The sequence below is a fragment of the Rosa chinensis genome, chromosome 3 (assembly GCF_002994745.2).
Source record: "Rosa chinensis cultivar Old Blush chromosome 3, RchiOBHm-V2, whole genome shotgun sequence".
Lineage (NCBI taxonomy): Eukaryota > Viridiplantae > Streptophyta > Magnoliopsida > Rosales > Rosaceae > Rosa > Rosa chinensis.
This window is the reverse complement of record NC_037090.1, coordinates 26,912,460-26,933,420: the sequence shown is the minus strand read 5'-3', so window position 1 is coordinate 26,933,420 and position 20,961 is coordinate 26,912,460. Positions and strand designations below refer to the sequence as shown.

At 37.1% G+C, this 20,961-nt stretch overlaps 1 protein-coding gene across 1 annotated transcript; it reads left to right on the top strand.

Annotated features, from left to right (window-relative positions):
* The first annotated feature begins 1,155 nt into the window (after positions 1 to 1,155).
* Positions 1,156 to 5,898, top strand: LOC112195173 (carboxyl-terminal-processing peptidase 3, chloroplastic). The gene is made up of 12 exons (XM_024335539.2): positions 1,156 to 1,550; positions 2,226 to 2,307; positions 2,529 to 2,659; positions 2,799 to 2,885; positions 3,072 to 3,150; positions 3,637 to 3,725; positions 3,858 to 3,893; positions 4,079 to 4,198; positions 4,345 to 4,431; positions 4,542 to 4,691; positions 4,957 to 5,064; positions 5,384 to 5,898. The coding sequence occupies exons 1-12, from the start codon at positions 1,233 to 1,235 to the stop codon at positions 5,633 to 5,635; spliced, it is 1,539 nt and encodes a 512-aa protein (XP_024191307.1). The 5' UTR covers positions 1,156 to 1,232; the 3' UTR covers positions 5,636 to 5,898.
* Positions 5,899 to 20,961: the final 15,063 nt, after the last annotated feature.

Below are 20,961 nucleotides of genomic sequence, written 5' to 3'. Positions count from 1 at the left end.
CTTGATTAGCTGGACATTGCCACGTCATTAGTTGACAACCATTTTAGATGGCTCCAGAAAAATTGGACACAGTTGATTAAAATTGAGAGTGCAGATATATTGCTGATGAAATTTAAAGGTGAGGGACTAACATGATGTTGGGTTCAAAGCACCAGGTGATAAACTGAATTTAGTCCTTAATTTAAAAGATGGGGACTAACATGATGTTAGGTTCAAAGCATAGGCTGATAAACATAATTTAGTTAGTAATTTAAAAGATGCTTTAGACGAAGAAGAAGAATTATTAAGAAGAAGAAGAAGATTCGGCTTACTCATCTTCTAGTATGTAAGGATTGCTGTTCTTATTGATTATTGCTACTTTCTATAATGAGTCTCAATATGTTTGCATTGTGAGTACCACAATTGGGTGCTTAGGCGAATGATGCAAGTTGTGATGGGGCGAGGATGATATGGATCAGTTTGCCGAATTTTCACTTTTTCTTAAAGCAGTGTCTATTAGTTTGCTTTAGAAATCTCAATATCATGACAACAGTTCTATTGTTGGTAATTTTCTTAGCGATGTTAAGGTAATTTTCTCAGAATTAACATTCAATTTGGACAAAACATGAAAACTTGGTCACGTCTGATGAAATTGGAAACTCATGGGTGTTTCTGGTTAAATTGGAACCACATGGACTAACATGAAATTACTCTCAAACCTCAAAGGATAAATTGAATTTAATCCTTCAATTTAAATAATGGCATAAGTTTAGGCCCATAACTAGACATAAGGTTTATGACTGATACAGGGTAGTCGAAGCCTGAAAATCTGAAAAATAGAAGCCCATTAAAGAAGGCCAATGCTGGGCCCAAGGACAACTGAGAACCCAGGATTTTTTTTTTTTTGAGAAGAGAGAACCCAGGATTTCGAACCGGAAGAAAATGCTGGTGGAAGAAACTGTTTTTTTCCCCCTCTTTTTGGCAATGGAGTGAGAGATTGTTAGAGAACAGATTGGAAGCAACCAAATGGAAAATTCCAAAGTTGAACCTCTGACTCTTACCATATACACGTGTAGCAAACCCTGACGCTACGGTGAATGAATCTCAAGCCACAGAAGCAGTAGGAGAAGATTCATATGGACCCCAGCACCAGAATCCAAACAAACAAACTTATAACCGTAGTCAACAATATTCAACTCCTTCCTCTGTTTTCCCTCATTCTCCGTTTTGGTCCTCAAACAACAACACCAACAATGGAGCCTCTTTGCCCAAACTTGGATCTCAAACCAACACCTTGCTCACCAATTTCGCCCAGATTCCCAAAACCCACCTCACTTTTACTGCCCCCGCATCGGTTTTCATGCTCGGATCGCAGTGTGAGCCGGAAATGGAGAGTCGGTGCTGCAAAGTCTGAAGCTCATGAAAACTCTAGTCAGGAACTCTTTGGGTCCATTAGAAAAGGCTTTCTTGCGTTTTCTGTTGCCGCTGCTGCCAGTTTTTCGCTCTGTTTCGATTCTCCGGCGATGGCAGAGTCGTTGACCGTTGCTTTTCCGGTTTCACGCACTACTGAGGTGATTCATCCATTTTCTTTCTATTCAATTGCGTCTTATGTGTGTGTTTCTTGTAGTTAAATTTAACTGAACTGTCTGGTTTGAATTAACACTTCTATAAACTGAAAGGAATATGAACAAGAACAACCAAACAAGCAAACTTTTGAATTTTACATCACTTGGAAAAAACCAGATGTCGAATGTTTAAGTTCAAGATAGAATTTCTTTATATACTACTGAATATGGGAACTTTCGATTATACATACTTATGAATATAGTTTTTGTGTTGAAATGAGGTTGTTCCTTTGTCACACTAATCTGATCCCTTTATGATAGTAATCAGATTATTCATATATCTTACAATCTTAACACTGCAATAAATCAAGCCAACACAAAATGGATATAGATTTAACAGCTCTCTTCTCCTATCCTTCTTTTTATTAATACCTTCTTCTTTTTCTTTTTCTTTTTTGTAATTTGTTTCTGGGATTAGCTGAATGTTCTGTTTTTCAGGCCCAAAAAAAGAAAAGAAAAGAAAGATGAATGTTCTGTTTTGCTTGGTTTTGCCTATAGATCATAGTTCAATTCAAGTTGTTATTTATTTTATTTTTTTTTGTAAAGTCCCAACTTGGTTTTGCCTGGATCACAAATATGATGCTAGTGACTGACTTAAGTCTTAATATGGTTGTTTATCAGGTGAACTCAGTACAAAGAACTCTTGTGGAGGCTTGGGGTTTAATTAGAGAAACATTCGTAGACCCAACATTTAATCATCAAGGTATTGGTGGTACTATATCCTTTTTGTTTTCAATGACTGGCATACAAATTAATGTTGCACTTGAAGATTATTACACTCCATTCTAAATGTTCATGATCTCAGTGTTTACTATTTAGGTACTTTTCAAGATATCAACTATTTGAGTATTTGAATAGTTCTTTCTTTCTTTTCCACTCTTTTTGGTGTTCTTTGGCTTTGAGACTTGGATTGTTCTTCTGCAGATTGGGATCTTAAGTTGCAGCAAACAATGGTCGAAATGTTTCCCCTTAGGTCAGCGGATGCAGCTTATATGAAGATCAGTGGAATGCTTTCTACTCTTGGTGATCCCTTTACAAAGATTATTAGTCCAAAGGTATTACAGTTAGTTTTCTCTCTGCTTTGTCAGTGTCATGCTGATTAACCTGCCAATTACAGTACAATTTCAATTCACAGAGTTAGTTCAGTTGTGATATGTCCTTGAATGGCAAGCTAATTATGCCTTTTACTTGCAGGAATATCAAAGTTTTCGAATTGGAAGCAATGGAAATCTACAAGGAGTTGGCCTTTTCATAGGTACTGAACCAAGAACAGGTCATCTGGTTAGTGAGATCATACAAAAAGAACCTTTCTTTGTTTTTATTATTTTCCTTTTGTTATCTATGCTCACGGAGGAACAAGTTCTAGTATTAAGCACTGTCACTTGTAGTGAGCAGTATTTCGAGTAGGAGAAAGAAATGTATCAATGAGCACATGCTCATGTATATAATTTTGGTCGGAAATTGCAGGTTGTTATGTCTTGTGTAGACGGTAGCCCAGCTGCTCGTGCTGGTATTCATGAGGGAGATGAGTTGGTTGAAATTAACGGTAAGCCACAGATCTAATATTTGGCTTCTTCCTTTTCTTTTTTTATTTTTTGGTTTTATAAGGCTGGAAAGGGCTGGTATTCCTATAACTTTTGGTACTTGAATCCTAACATTATTACATTGTTTAGTTGGTCAAAATTCAAATTCCATAAACAAAAATAAAACCTTGTGGCATGAGCTCTCTCAAGACAAAGCAGCATTGATTCATAAAACTAATGCTCCCAGATTCTTGAACTTAAATAGGTTCCATTTCTCAAAAGTTCTTTCTACCGGACTCCCTGCTACGTTGTTCTGCTTCTTCAAACCCACTAAAATTTTCTCTTGATTAGATCAAACTTTAACTACTTTCTGCATTGTAGGATGTTCCTTAATTATGACAATGTGTTGCAAAATTCTGTTTCTCCATGGCCTAATTTAATATTAGTTTCTGCTGCAATACATTATAACTAACTTGTCGTAATTTCAAATAATGTGTGTATCACTTCAGGTGAGAAGTTTAATGGTGTTGACACTGAAGCAGCAGTACAGAAGCTTAGAGGACGAGTTGGAACAACTGTTACAGTAAAAGTTCACAGTGTAATCATCAATTCCCTTTATTTCTGAGTTGCAGCAGAAACTAGAATTTGTGAGCTATAACTAATCCTGTAGAGTTTGGCCAGAAATTCCAAATTGTTTCAGCCAACTAATTTTTCACGTTCTGTTGTTCAGGGCAATGATTTGGGAAGTGATGCTAGTATAAGAGAGGTACTCGATCGTTCATTATGCTGGCATTTCTGTAGTCTATATTCATTATGTAATGCATTTGGTTGCTTTGTGACCGCACAGACAACTTAAATATTTTAAGATCAGCAGTATCAAGCAAAGCATTCATTTAATTTCACAATGCTTTTCAGTATACTGATCTGAAAATATGACACATCTGGTTGAAGGTGAAATTACCTCGGGAGTTCATTAAGGTTTCCCCAATTTCAACTGCAACCATCCCTCATAGAACCCCCGATGGACATTTAACAAAGACGGGTTATGTGAAGCTGTCAGCCTTCTCTCAGGTCATTATTACAGTCACTTTTATCTTGGAATAGCAAAAATAAAATGCATTTTCTATAGAATAGTTTTACTAAAACTATGAGATTATTGTCATACATTGGCTGAACAAGGATCTGATTAGAGTAATTCTGTATATACACTCCAACAGACTGCTGCAGCTGATATGGAAAATGCTATCAAGGAAATGAAGAGTCAGGGTGTACATTCATACATACTGGATTTGAGGAACAATCCGGTAACTTTTTATTCTCATGTACATAAGTGAAAGTTCTTATAATTCGTTTTCCTGCTTTCATTTATGAATATCCAGTTTGTTTTATTTCTGCCTTCAATTAAAATCTTCAGGGGGGACTGGTGAAAGCTGGACTTGATGTTGCCCAAATTTGGCTAGACGGGGATGAAACTCTAGTCAACACTGTTGATCGGGAAGGGAACTTGTTACCAATTAATATGGTAGATGGGCATGCTATCACACATGATCCACTTGTTGTGCTTGTGAGTTTTGAATTTTCACATTTGAAATTGGTATTATTTTATGTGGATCAAGTAGACATATACATATTAAAGAGCCGATAAATACTGTCAATATCATGCCAAATGCATATATACTGAACTCAGCAAGATATTAATGGCAAGTAAAACAGGCAATTATGTTGATCATTTTGCTTTCAAGTAGAGTTTGCACTCATATCTTTGAAGACTCTCCATTTCATATTTGCAATGGATTCTAATCGGTTTCAATCTTCTACTGTCTAAACAGGTCAATGAGGGCAGCGCAAGTGCAAGTGAAATCTTGGCAGGGGCACTGCATGACAATCGTCGAGCTACTCTTGTGGGTCACAGAACCTTTGGGAAAGGAAAAATTCAGGTAGTCAGTTCTTGTATAGCATGAAAATATACTGTGTTCTTAATTGAATCATCTAGAAATTTATTTTAATCATTTATACATAGCCACAATTTATTTCATCTAGAAATTTATTTCAATCATATACTAAAGCTCCACCACCAAGTTATGACCTTCATGGGATTGCTGTTGCAATTTTTTCTCTTTAAGCAGCACAGCTCTTATTCATTTTTCCGTAATTTGTTAGATTGCCTTAGACGACCACAATTTCACAACTGCACTTGTTTACTTTATTCAACTAATTGCTGTGGTGTTGTTTGTTCCCTAATGCTCCATGTTACAGAGTGTCACAGAGCTACATGATGGATCGGCCTTATTTGTCACGGTGGCAAAGTATTTATCGCCAGCGCTTCATGACATAGACCAGGTTGGCATAGCTCCTGATGTGCAATGCACAACTGAAATGCTCAATTCTCCAAAGGATTCAATGTTGAAGGAGCAGAAGAGCTCAGTCTCGTCTCTAGAAGCAGATTCCTGTGTTTTGGTAGCAGAACATGAATTGGACATTCAAGAGTCCAAAGGCACTGCTTCTTGAAGACAGGATCTCATGCAGTAATTCACATACATGTGGTATATATAGAAATTGACAGTAATTATAGATGTGAAAAAGAATTTGGAATAGGGCATGGTCTGCGTATAGTTGTGCAATCTGTAGATGCTGTGCATGGAAGTAGAATATTAGTGTATGATCCACTATTTGGAAATATAAAAGAACAAGATTTATTGTTGGGGTTCCTCTACCGTACATTGTTGGACTATCTACCTTACCATAGAATGAATAGGAAACACAACAACCCACACTAGCTGTGTTTTGGTTTGGTTTTTACCAGATGGGTCAATTGTTAAGTAGTGTGGATGTGTGCACCTTTTTTCTCATTCTGTCAATTGTTCTGTATGAACTGTTGCAGAACTGTTGAAACTGGCTTCTTCTTTGAGACAACTTGTAATGTCTTTTCACGGGGAAGTTGACTAAAATGATACCTAAACATAGAGGTCCGTTCTAGAGAGGATCTTCTTACTTTAAGAATTTGAGGATTTTTATTATTTTACACAAGTATGTGACATAATTCAATGATCTCAACCATTGATCCTTTAGATTCCTATGCAAGAATAATGTCTACAAAAAATCAACCACTTGCATAATCATTTGGTCATTTAAAATTGTGTAAATAAACGTAATCTGTTAGATAAAATTAAAACGAACATTGCGCTAATCAAATGGTTAGATTTTTTCCAATTTGGCTAATTTTTTGTAGAATTCATATGTGTGTAGGTAATTAGAGAATGAATGGTGTGATTGTTAAAATACATGCTAAAAATAAAAACATCCTCACTTTAAGAGTTTAAGGGCATCTCCAACAGACTAGCTATTTCAACAAAAAGTTATAAATTTGGCTAATTTGAGATAGTTTAGCACTCCAGCAGAATAGCTATATGAAAGTCAAATTTGGCTTTTGCTAAAATCTCTAGCTAAATTTAGCTAGGGAGGAGAGAGAAAATAACAAAAAGCTAAACACTCCACGTTCAATTTTTTTAGTTTAGCTAACACTGCTGGAGGAAAAGCTAGAAATTTACTACCTAAATTTAACTTTTAGATGATTTAGCTAAAAAAATAACTTTTACTGTTGGAGATGCTCTAAGAACGTCCTTCCTTGATTCTCTCTCCCTAAACATAAGTCAGGAACAAGAATGAATTTTCTTAAATGTTGTAACACGAATTTCACTTTTAGCCTCTGAAAAAATCATCGAGCACTCGAATTAGAGATTACAAAAAACTTTGAGAAGTTAATAAATGTTTGAAAAGTTATGTTGTTGCAATGTTTTGATCCACTTTTCATGTTGTATGGTTATAATTTTTTTCCTTACATTAGAGAGACTAAACGCCTGATCTAGTCTGATTCTAACCCAATTTCTAACTCCTCACCACTCGGGCCAACCCCAAGCACTTCCGTTTATCATTAATATGCTTGAGATTTAAAAATAAAATCACTATCAATAATTACATTGTACGAGACTACGAGTCATGATTGTATCGAGTCATGATTGTATTGTTCGTCGACAGCTTGCACGTGGAGTCTGATAGCCACTTTTTCTGAAATCGACCATGCCAGACTTGTGGCTGGCAAATTGCAATGCTGTTGGTTTGGCCTGTCAATCAATATTTGGTCGGTTGGCATGGAGGATCTTACCAAATCTCATGTGATACACAATTATTCTGTTTACCTTTGACCAAAAAGCAAAACAGAATTCGGCTGATCATACAATTCAGGAATTGGTGGTGTTATCACTGTTATGATTGGATTCATATGATCCAAGCTAGTCCCTACTCAAGAGAGTTACCGAAATTTGTGTTTGAACTATTGTAATCACTGCTAAATTTTATATGAAGCGCGCGGACTAAAATAAAAATATTATACATGTTACTCGCATTTAACTAAACAAAATAAGTTGACATGCGAGTTTCTTCAATTTACCTCCATAGTTCAATTTTGCTGTAACTTTTTGTTTTATTTTACTGGGTGGTAATAGAAAATATACTGCTTTCTTCATACAATCATAGTATAAGATGGATAAAATCGTAATACATAGCAGTCAAAATCAATTCCTCAAAAGAAACACACTTGAATACAATTTTTCCAATCCAATATGAAAAAATAACAAATTTTCATGAATCTCAGAGCTGGCTTGGACTAGGAGTCCGTCATATATATTAGAGAAACTAATTCAAGTAGTGCTTGAACAAGGAGAAGAATGAGACCGCAATCGAGGCTCCAATAACCGCACCATTGACTGGCAAAGAGTAAGCCGCTCCAGCATCCATGGGAGCCGGTGCCGGAGCGCTCTCCTGAGCCGAGACAGTTGCCGCCGCGAGGACTAAGACCAGCACCTGCATGAAGAAGAAGGCCCTGGGAATGCTAACCTGTGCCATTGCTGATTTTAACTGAGAGCTAGCTGCTGAGTGCTAAGAAGAAGTTTGAGCTAAGGTATGAGAGTAGCTTTGCTTTTGCTGTGTCGTTGTAGCGAGTTCTAGTTATAGGAGAGGAATGGAGCCTTGAGCGGCTTTTGGGGGTCCACATTGGGAACTGTGACAACGTTAAAATGGATGGCAACGGCTAATTAACAGCTCGAGCATATGTGTGGTTCAATGATTGAGGCAGGTAACCAATAACATGGGCTACATGGGCTGGAAAGCGCTTTATTGAGTGGCCTTTAATCAAAAGGGAAACTAGAACATGACAGTTTCCTAGAAATGTATACAAGATCATGATTCATCATATATATTAAAAGAAATTTTTACAAATTATAAGGCAGAATCGTAATTTAATACAAAAATGGATCACCAAATGCGTGATATTATTCACCTTGATGAAGAAGCCGAATAGGTACACCAAATTGCCCAACGTTTTTTCTTTCTTTCTTTTTTATCGTTTCGATTTGACCAGATTTTTTATGCTTTTATTTTGACATGATATTTGCAAGAGTAATGTTAGGTGAATTATATTTTTAGATACCACACATATCTTACTTTACATGATAATTGATGATATAGCATAAAACTCTACCTATTAGAAAATTTCATTAAATGATATAGTTGTGCCACAATAACTGTTACATAAGAGCATCTTTAGCAATGCTAGCTATTTTTTAGTTAAATTTTAGCTAAAGTAGCTAAAAAGTTATTTTGGCCAGCCATTTTAGACATACGTCTGCATCAGTGCTCTCTATTCTAGTTAGTTTTGAATTTATATTATTGTTTAAATGAAGATTAAATAGTTTAAATATATTTATATGTTATATAAAATAACTCCATAGGAATGTTTTAAATTATAGAGAGCATTATCTCGCTCTCTATATTTAGGAGCGAGATAGCTAAAAGTTATAATAGAGAGCCACTTAGGAGTCTGGTGCAGTAGCTAAAATATATAAAAAGCTAAACATGCTCTCTAAAATAGCTAAGGAGCAAAAATAGAGAGTCTGCTAAAGATGCTCTAAAAGGGAAGATGCAAGAGAGACTCAAAAATATGATTCACTTAGCATTTTTACAAATTGCAGAGCGTATATTTTGGTAGAAATTATTTAAGAGAGCATCCCAGATAAAAATGGGAGCATATAAGAGCTATAAAAGGCTTGACCTTAGAGCTAAGGTAGAACAAACTAGGAGGTGTACTACACCAATAATTTGATCTAATACAATAGAACAGAGTTCTGAAATAATGATGTAAAAACTAGCAAAATCCAAGAGTGCCTTAACATCCCTGAGATAATTACCAACAATGGAAACAATGTCATGATCTTGAGATTTCTGACTCAAAACATTATACACTACTTTAAGGGAAAGTACAAATTCGGCAAACTAATCAAAATCATCCTCGCCCCAGTACAACTTGCACCACTCGCCAAAACCTGCATCGAAGTGCAATTCTCAGCTTGAAGCTGCTAGGTAGGGTCACGGTGGCATGGACACCAGCAACCTCGAATGGTTGGGTGAATAGTGATTGGGAGGTGAGGGATGTCCCCAAAGTTGAAATTAATATTTCATTCCTAGTTTCATTATTGAACTCAATAATCCATTTCATCTTTTTCTTATTCATGATAACTTCATTGATGAAAAACTCATGCCAAGAAGGTCATTACATACCCATCTGCTACCTCACAATAGACAGAACAAGGCTTCGTGGTAAAAACTACAGTGATACATAGGATAGACCAACTATATTTAGAACTTATTGCTCACTTATTTAAAGCAAGCCTATAACTATGAACAAACAAGGCATAGTAATAGGCTAACAAACCCAAATTTAAACCTAAGACCAAGCCCTACCTAGCTAACCCACCATGGTCTGTTAGAGGTGAAAAATTCCGTAGACGAGTTTGACCCAACAATTAATGCGGACTGGAGCGGGAGCTGACCGGGAACAATCGAGAAGCTTCATTTGAGTGTTGACCTGGAGTTTGACCGTCGGCTTGAGGAGGGGGGGTACCTGCAGAAAACCCTCCAATGCCTAAGTCAGTACGTTTCTTAGTAGTGGAGTAGAGAGAATTGGAATTCGATGCCTTACTTAGACATCGAGCCTCCTTTATATAGGCGATGACTTACTTAGGGAACAAGCCGCCATTATTTCTGCTTTTTATGGCTGCATTTATTTACACACTTATAATGACAATTATTGCTGCACTAATAACAGTTAATCATTGCGTACTTACTACCGTCATTCATTGCGTATTTATGATAGTCGGTTATTACACACTTATAATCGTAATCATGATACGTAGTTATTGTCGTAATAATCGTCGCATTCATGACTGAAATTCAACGTCATATTAACTACGGAGTTAATCGCCTTAATTGCGGGCTCAGCAGAATTTGACCACTCCCACATGGTCTGAAACCCCATCCAAGTCCAAAGAGAGCCCGCCAGCCCAAAAGGCCCAGGCATGGTAGAAGCTTGCAGCAGCCATCCAACGCCGCTAAAAGCGTTTGCAAGACCACCCAACCCCCTAATCAGATCCCCAACAATAAGCAGATCACCTCCTCCATCATTCAGCGAAGCACCCATGTTGGAAATGTCATATGCTGCACCCTTCATCTCCTCGATTCGAGTTTCAAGCCGACCTCGTCGTGGCTTGGCATCCCAATGATCTAACTTAGCCATGACGTAGCCACCACCATGGAAAACACCCATCAGAGTGTTAGACCTACTCCAATAAAAAATTATCTTGACGATTCGGTGATTAGGTCAAATCCTAAGATCGGCAGCCTCCACATGATTCACCCAAAAGTCATAGAAACCTGACATGGTGGTTGTCGAACAAACTCAATGCTGAGAGTCTACAAAAATGGGATAGGAGTTGGCTAGAAAACCTACAAACCAAATGGAGGTCAATGACATGCGGAGTCGTTGATATTCCCAACCTTAACGGCAGGTTTGGGAGAAGCAGAGCTCTCCCCATTTTTCTCTTTAATAATTCATTTCATTTTGTATTGGTTCATTGTTGATATATAGATTTTATATCAAATAATACTAAATAATAACTGAGATATACCATTTCCCACTATTTTATAGCCAAACCTACGTAACCATCTCTATATAATCTCTCAAGTTTAGGAATGTAATCTTGTGTTTTGATGAAGCAATGAATACTGAAATCTGATAATAATATCTTAGCTATGATGCAATGGATTCTGCACCAAATAATGACACCATGGTTGTAACAAAATTGCATTAACAACTTTGAAAACGCAGCATATTTACACTAGCTGTATCGTAGCTACATGTCCAATCACATCGAAATGTTCCCAGAGAATGAGTCTTGGGGTTTGACGATAAAAGAAATTAATCTTAGAGCAACTCCAACAGATTCTCCATATTTTAATTTTTCTCTACTTTAGGGAAAAATAAGCCACTTTTGCTCCAACAGATTCCCTATAATTATCTCTATTTTAGGGAAAGTGAGGAAAGAGAAAACCAAATTCCCTATATTTACAGCAAACTCTAAAATTTAAGGAAGAATATGGAGATTTTAGAGATTGTTGTAAAATAGGGAATCTGTTGGAGTTGGAGAAGAAAAAGAGGCTAAAGCTTTAACTTTTGCTTCCCTATAATACATAAATTATAGGGAAGCTGTTGGAGTTGCTCTTACAATGTAGCATGGATCATTATGTCAGAGAGAGAGAGACTTGCTATTTAAAACAGATTTTTTTTTTTCGTTTCTTTCTGTGCGATTTTCACTTTTTATAATGGGTGGTTCTAGTTGGACCTCCAAATTTGATATTTGAACCTCTAAATTTTTTTAATTATAAATAGACTTTGTCTAGTTATATAAAAAGACAAATAAGGACAAAGAGAGAAAAATAGAAAAATAAATAAATTAATACTCTTCTTTCCTCCTCCAACCAAATATAACATTCAATTAAATTCATTTTTTTTCCCAAAATTTCCTTATATTGCCTATATAGTTTTATAATTTACCTAAAATAATTAAGTAAAAATAATAATTTCTATAAATGACCCATCATTTAATACAAAAATACATTCAAAACAATCGGATTTGGAATTTTCTTAAACTAAATTAATTGAAAATAATGATATAGTTATTACTCGATATTCCAACCCAAAACCGTTGAAATCATTTTTTTATCAAATTCAAAGAGATTCCAACAAACCAACTCTTTGTTTAGTTTTGGTGGAAGACAGACATGCCTACTCATAAGAGAGCAATATCATGTAATTTTGATTCATTTTTCTTCTCATGGTTGAAGATAAAATAAAAAGTAAAGTAACAGATTATTGTATTTCATGTTCAAGGGCATTTTGATAAAAATAAGGAGGTCTACTTAGTTTTTTAAGTATTCTAAAAAGTAAATTAGAGGTATACTAAGCAGTAAACATGAGAGGTCCAAATAACAAATTTGGAGGTCCAACTAGAACCACCCTTTTATAATTTCTCTTGGTGTGATGTCAAATTGAATTGCCTTTCGGAATTGAATGAGCAAATATTTTACCTGGTCATGCAAATAGTTGGACAAAATTAAAAAAGTATTCGTGTGATGAACATAATCCGACGATTAATAACTGGTATAAGAAACAAGATTGAGAACCAAGTCACTTCTGGGAAATAACAGTCTGCATATATAGCTTTATTACAATCTGGTGAACCAAAGATCCAACAAAACCAATCCCCCAAAGAAAAGCCACATACATATCATTCCGCCCAGACCAATATTATTATAGTAATGAAATAACAAATCAAAAAAATCAACCAATGCTCGATTGGAATCTCACATATCCCAAATATCAATGCTTGAACAAGGAAAACAGTGAGACCACAAGCGACGCTCCGATAAGGGCGCCGCTTACCGGCAGCGAGTAAGCCTCTCCGGCGTCCATGGGCGCGGGTGCTGGTGCCGGAGAACCCTCCTGAGCAGAGACGGATGCAGCGACAAGGGCCAAGACTAAGATCTGGACAAAGAAGAAAGCCCTGGACATGCTAACTTGCGCCATTTGAGAGTAATCTGAAGATGTTGAACGATATTTGGAATGAGAGGGTTTTGAGAGTTTTGAGGGTTTTTGCTGTGGTGGATTAGTGAGGGTGCGAGGAAGTATTTATAGGAGGAGCGAGGGGGCGTGTGGGCCCCTGACAACGTTCAAATGGGAAGGGCAACGGCAATGAACAGCTCAGGGCTTTTCTGTATTTATTTAATTTAATTGATTTGGTGTCTGACATGGTGCGGTATGTACGCGTTGTTAGTGATCGGCGCCGTATATGGATTTCACACCTTATGTTTTAACGAGTTTCTATTATTTTTCACGTCGGTCAGATTTATTCATTTATTTTCTTGCATAATAAACTTTGAATTTGTAGCAGAATATCTTTAGGATTTACCAAATCTAAATCCAGATCCAGAATAATAAAAATGTAATTGATAAATTTCGCATTGTTATCAATATAGAGAGAATAAAATCTGGTTCAATCCCCATTTTGCTAATTATAATATTTTGGAATGGTTAAGTGCTTGTGTTAGAGAACTTTCTTGGGAAAGTTTGGGTGAGTTGATATATTTACTTTGGAGTATATGGAAGGAAAGGAACTGCAGAGTCTGAGAAAATAAAAATAGTCCGGTTTGTGATGTATTGATCAAAGCAGCTTCTAGGCTGCAAGACTTTAGATTTCATAACTTGAAGCCCGGGATTGGACCTAGTGGAGGGAGAGTAGTTCGCTAGACTACTCCTCCAATTGGTTGGTTTAAGATAAATGTGGATGGATCTTATCATCATGCAACTAAGAAAGGAAGTGGAGATTTTGTTATCAGAAACTGGCAGGGAACGATGCTTACTGGTGGGGGTAAACCATTGCATCGCATGCTTTCACCAGAGCATGCTGAGGCTGTGGCCTATAGGCAGGCAATGGATTTTGCAGTGGCAAATATTTTCTTACCACCAATAGTGGAGATTGACTCACAGTTGGTTGAGAGGCATTTGATCAGTAAGGGCAGTACTCACACGTCCATTTTGGGACGCATTTATGAAAATTTGGGTGTGATATTGGGGGCTCATTCCAATATTAGAGTGGTTCATACCAAACGTACTGCAAATAGGGTGGCTCATCTTATGGCAGCACATTGTAGTTCATTTCATTCTGAGACTTTTTATTTTTCAGCTCCCTTCTTTTTACAAGCTGCCTTAGCTAGGCCTGGGACTTAGAACCGAAAAACCGGTAAAACCGCATCGAACCGGACCGAAAAACCCGGTTCGGTTCGGTTCTTCAACATATTAACACACATTTTTTTCAATTCGTTCTTTACACAACAAAACCGGTTCGGTTTCGGTTCTCATTTTTTAAATTTATGCAGAACCGAAGTATATATGTCATCTTATAATTGGATACTTGCCTGAGCTTATTTCCCTAAAATACACCAAGTCACAGGTAATCCAACATGTGTTGAAACCCAGTCGTGACCAACACTTTTTCGGGAAATTTTAAATACACACCCCAAACTATTTAATACACATCCTTATTATTTTATATTTTAAATCAGATTTTATAGATAGATTAAAAGACTAAAATAGTCATCTATATATTAAAAGAAAAATAATAATAATCATATATTCCTTATATGATTCTATAATTATAAACCCAATAAATTTCTATACATGCATCCTCATTTAAAACAAGAATAAAGTTAGAAACCATCTAATTTAAATTTTCCTTAAATAAATTGTAATTAAATGGGGTGAGAAACCATATAATTTAGAATTTTAAAATCAATGGCATTAAATGTTTTTAAAACAAATCGCATTACTCCCACTTTTAGTTTTTTTTTTTTTAAGTTATGATTAGTCAATTTATTATCTAATATAAAAGATCACAGGTATAAAACTTTGTAATTGTTAATTTGTTTGACTATCCAATGACAATTTCGTAGTTCCGCCATTGTGGAAAAACTACTGATACAGTTTTGGTTGAATGTTCGACTCAAAATTTTGTACTTGATCAATATGGTGTTTGGTGGATGAGAACTCAAATAATACAAAACTTATTTCTAAGCATTTATTTGAAGGGACCAATAATGAATCCTTATGGATTACCCAATAACTAAGACAAGTAATTAATATGGTCAGATATACTAATCAAATTAAATAGTAGCCTTAATGTTGTTAAATAATAATGTATTTCATGGTTTGTTAGGTTAAGGATATTTTAAGTAATTTGGGTTGTGCATTTAGTAAAATGTTAGAATGAGAAATTAAATGGTAGGTGTATTGAGTAAGGCGTGTGTATTAAGTAATTAGAGGTGTGTATTTAAAACTTCTCCACTTTTTCATCCCCCAAATCGAACAAAAATATATACTTTTTCATCCCCAATTTGCTGTAAAGTGTAGGACATCCCTCATTCCCTCCATTACTTTTTAATTTTTATTCTTCTCTCCTCCATTACTCTTTAATTTCTTTTTTTTTTTTGAACGAAATAGGTCAACCATTTCATTATAATTCAGCAAGCAGTACAAAAACGAAACACCCCTATGGGGTCGACAAAAAGAATCGTTCCTTAGACCTCACGAAACCCTATTCTAGAAGAATAAAATCCCAAAAAATCCCGAGTACACCCACCTTTTGGTAAATTCACGCACTTTTATTCTAACAAAAACCTAGAAATCTCGAAGCTTACATAAAAAGTTTCCAACTAAGGCACTGGTTTTTGCGACCCAAACAAAAATTAAACAGCACTATGGGCCATAGAGACCCAATCCATCCAACCCCCTAGCAAAAGGGTAATCCAGCCCACTTGAAACCTTAGATCCGTGAGCCCACAATTAAGGCCCACAGACCAATACAAGGCCCAATAGGCCCATCCTCTGCATCCTTCGACCTCAGCATGGAGCAGAACCCGAGCAGCCCAGTACCAGGCCCAAGTAAAACACCTAGAGCAAACCCTAGATGACCCTGAAATCAGGCCGCCGCCTCGGTCATACACCACTCGTCAGAATTTGACGCCGACACTACCACCATAACTAACAGCACTCTTTTGGAGACCACCACTCATACCAGCAAGAAACCCGGACAGAAATAGATCCCATCCCAACAGGAATGAACGAACCCCACCACCATGCTCAGAGCCCAACTCCAGCCCGTCCTCCATCGCTTCCGGTGAAAGAAAATCGAGAACACCATCGAACCCGTTGTCTTCCAAAGGTAACGACCGATCCCACCCATGAAACGGAAGACCCAGCCCCTTATAATCCAAACTCCATATCTGATTAGATTCATCAGCTCTCCAAGGCGATCCAGACACTAAAGACCAGGATGGTTGCAGACACCTGGTGTCGCCATGCACTACACCCACGAGAACTCCTCTGTAGAGCCGGTCAAACACAAGATCACCATCGCATCTGCCATCAGAAACTTGAGAGAAAATTTAGGCAAGTTTTGATGGAGAGGTCCATCTTTACTACCACAGTTTGGACCATAGGAGGAGGCAAAGCCATCCTTCCAGATCGAAAATACACAGCCACCACCTGCATGTAGAGGAGGCGGAGGAGAGAACTCTATTTTGAGAGGCCGAAACATTAAGTCTTGCAAGTAGTTAGTAGTATTATACTCTTTAATTTCTTATTCTTCTCTCCTCCATTACTTATTAATTTCTTATTCTTCTCTCTTCTTCTTCTCGGCCTCCTCCATCGCTTTTTAATTTCTTGTACTTCTCCCTAAACTCTCTGACTCTTCTTTTAATTTCTTATTCTTCCCTCTTCTCTCTTCTTCTTCTTCTTCTCTTAAAAACTCTCCGACTCTTCTGAGATATAGAAGTCATCACTATCTCTTACTTAGTCTAAGATGCCTCTGTCACCTGCTCTTACTGAGAGTCTGAGACATAGGATTCCTCAATGAGATAGAGACTACGCCGCTGCCGCAGACTCTCACCACCATCGGTTCCCAGCTTCTTACAGACTGCAACGATCTCCGTCCACGCCGATCTGTAGGATCTGAGTCTCTGAGTCAAAGAGGAAGATGACAACGTTTGGGATCCTAACTGCTAGAACGAGCAAAGAGAGAAAAGAGGTTGCCGTCAGAGTGAGCTGCCGCCGTTTTGGTGGTGGTTGTTAGGAACCGAAAAATGGCAACAACCGAACCGATTGGCTTCTGTTTGGTTCCACAACGGTTTCAGAAATTTTTACCGTCAAACTCGAACCGATTTCATAAAATGATTTCGGTGATGGTTCCTTGCCATTTTAACGGGATCCGAACCGATCCCAGGCCTAGCCTTAGCAGCTGAAATGTATATTGTTTAAGTTTCCTTCTTTTTTTTTTAATAAAGGTTGACCTCCTTTCTCTCAAAAAAAAAAAAAAATCTAGTCCAAAATAGGTAGCTAACCATAATTGCTGGTTCATGATATTCTTAGGGGTTAAGGTTAATGATCAGTGTGTAAATTTGATAAAATGTCCTCAAGATTCTACTCTTGTTCGTGTAGATGGCAAGAAAAAAGTCGTCAACCTTCAAAAAGGGTCCGAGTAGTGCATCCATGTTTGTCTAGTCAATCACTCAATCCTTTTTGCTAGGTCGGCTATACGCATGTTTTCAATCGAGTTTAGGATTTTGATAATTTGTGTGCTGCAAGATTGCAAGTACCAATTTACTTTGGCAATCCGAGAGAAAAAAAAAATAAAATAAGAGTTCTACGCGGTGGCCCTTGGTGTTTTGACTCATCACTCCCATCTTCTTTAGATCTTCTTTAGGTATGCTTAACTCTACCGATGTGCTAATAGTCTATCAAGCATGAACGAGGATGGCCTAAGATCACAAATCCTAAGTTTTAGAGTGCCTTTTCAAACTCTCTCAAAATGGAATATGTTTCAAACATATATGCTATGGTTGCTTACTTCGACATGATACGAGTATCTAAATATGATATTTTCATATACTTTTTCAGACCTACTGCCGATACTAAGTAGCAGTCAAAAAATTCTATTTTTTCATGATGGCCCGAATAGCCAATTGACAAATAGATTGTTATGTTAGTTCTACTATCATCCATCTATCTATTATCATTTATTTATATGGATTAAATATTTGTTACTCCTCAAACTTTTGTTTGAAAAACAGTTTAGTCCCTCGCCTTTTAAATTAAAATTGATAGTCTTTATTATCTCTAATTCTCACACAACATGCCTAAATTGACTATTATACCCTCATTTCATCTTTTTTTCAATTTTTTTAATCTCTCTCTCTCTCTCTCTCTCTCTCTCTCTCTCTCTCTCTCTCTCTCTCTCTGAGTTGATGTAGGCATACTCCGCCTCTCTCTCTCTCTCTCTCTCTCTCTCTCTCTGAGTTGGTGTAGGCATACTCCGCCATTAGTGCAGGCCATCGTCCCTGACCCGATTCCCCTATCGCGCAGTCTATTACGTCCAAAGCCCCTCCCGCGACTCCCACAACTACGAGAAGACCACCACGTCTTTTCAGTCCACCCCCGTCCTCAACCCCGTCGACTCCCCTCACCACTCCCAATACCTTGTTGGCCACCACTTCTGTGACTCCTCTGCCATCATATGATTCAAAAAAAAAACTGTATCCCAATTTCAATTGTTATACTAGCATCAATCCATCACATTATCACCTCTACAGAAAGCTAGACAGAAACAAACACTAACCTAAAGCCAAAGAACCCGACTTGGTGCCCGATCCAGAACCCAGCCCACCACTGTACCCATAACCTTGACCTCCCAACAACTCCCTCTCCAGTTCCTTAGACAAAGGTTTGAAAAACTGTAAGCAATTGAAGAGACTGATACTCGCTGAAAACAAATTCACCTACGAAATTCAGAAATTCCGGCTGGAATTTGGTTCGATATGGAAAATCTCCTCCAATAGACCTCTCCGACAACGGCTTCACCGGATCGGTGCCAGAGGATTTCGGCGACCTGAAGTCTCTCTCATGCACGCTCAACCTCTCGTTTAAATCACTTTTCTGGCACGATTTCCAAATCGCTGGGAGATTTACCGATGATGGAAAGCTTCGATTTCTGCAAAAACCAGGCCTTCAGTTCCCTGGGTAACCCAAATTCCTCGACCATATCTTATAACAACACTCAAGGCCGTGATCTTCATCGTGACGAAGGTGGTGATCTGTACCGAATATTTTGTGGGGGGGGAGGGGAGGGAGGGAGGGAGGGAGAGAGAGAGAGAGAGAGAGAGAGAGAGAGAGAGAGAGAGTTTAAGGGGTTTTGTTTTTAGGAGGAGAGAGAGAGAGAGAGAGAGAGAGAGAGAAGTAGAAAAAATAAAAATAAAAAAAGAGAAAAATTAATTTTTTTTGAAAAAGAGAGAGAAGCATATGGTTTTCACACGTTACGTTTTAACGAGTTTCTATTATTTTTCACGTCAGTCAGATTTTATAATAAAAATCATTTATTTTCTTCCATAATTAACTTTGAATTTGTAGCTGAATATCTTTAGGATTTACCAAATCTAAATCCAAATCCAGAATAATAAAATTGTAATTGATAAATTTCGCATTATTATCAATATAGAGAGAATAAAATCTGGTCCAAAATAGGTAGCTAACCATAATTGCTGCCTCATCATATTCTTAGGGGTTAAGGGTAATGATCAATGTGTAAATTTGATAGAATGTCCTCTAGCTTCTACTCTTGTTCGTGTAGATGGCAAGAAAAAAGTCATGGACCTTCAAAAAAGGGTCCGAGTACTCGAGTAGTGCATCCATGTTTGTCTAGTCAATCCTTTTTACTAGGTCTATGTGTTTTCAATCGAGTTCAGGATTTTGAAATTTGTGTGCTGGAAGCTTGCAAGTACCAATTTATTTTGGCAATCCGAGAGAAAAAAAAAAGAAGAAGAAAAGAGTATTACACTATCAATCACTTTAGTCATCCAAGGGGCATTTTATCTCACTTTGATCACTTCTCTTAATCATTCTAATACATATTTCTCAATTTTTCACAATTGGTTGGACGAAAATATCATTAATATTGTGGCAAATAATTTTTTTTAGTGAAAAAAATTAACGAAGTGACTAAGTGAATAACACAGTTAAAGTTGAGAGACCAAAGTGATATATTTAAAAGATTAGTAACCAAAGTGTCGAATATGTAAAAGTTGAGTGACCATTTGTGATATTTTCCCTTACAAATAATCTCTTAAAGATACACATAATTACAATATTAATTACAAAATATTCTTAACAGTCCCACTCAAGTTGGAGAGTGAATATCAAGCACTCCCAACTTGCATAACAAGGCTTTGAACTTGTCTTTGCCCAATGCCTTTGTGAATATAATCTGCTAACTGTTGTAAAGAACCAACACATCGAGTGCTGACTGAACCATTCAATATCTTGTCTTGACTAAAATGACAATCCATTTCAATATGACGTGTTCTCTCATGAAAAACTGGGTTTGCGGCTATGTGTAGAGCTGCTTGATTATCACAATGCAAAGTAGCAGGTCTAGAAATATGCATATGCAAATCAGCAAACAAATATTGTATCCAAGAGAGTTCACAACATGTACCAGCTATTGCTCTATACTTGGCCTCGGAACTAGACAATGAGACCGTCCTTTATCTTTTGGTACACCATGAGATCAAAGAATCTCCTAAGAAAACACAATATCCAGTAGTAGACTGACAAGTAATAAGACAACCCGCCCAATCTGAATCACAAAAAGCTCTCAAATTCAAATTGCTATTGGAACTTAAAAGCAAACCTTGGCCAAGAGAGGATTTCAAGTATCTGACAACTCAAAGTGCAGTAGCCATATGAGGTTGATGCCACTCATGCATGAATCTACTAAGAACATGAACAGAATAGGTAATGTCGGGTCTTGTGATTGTAAGATATATAAGCCGTCCAACTA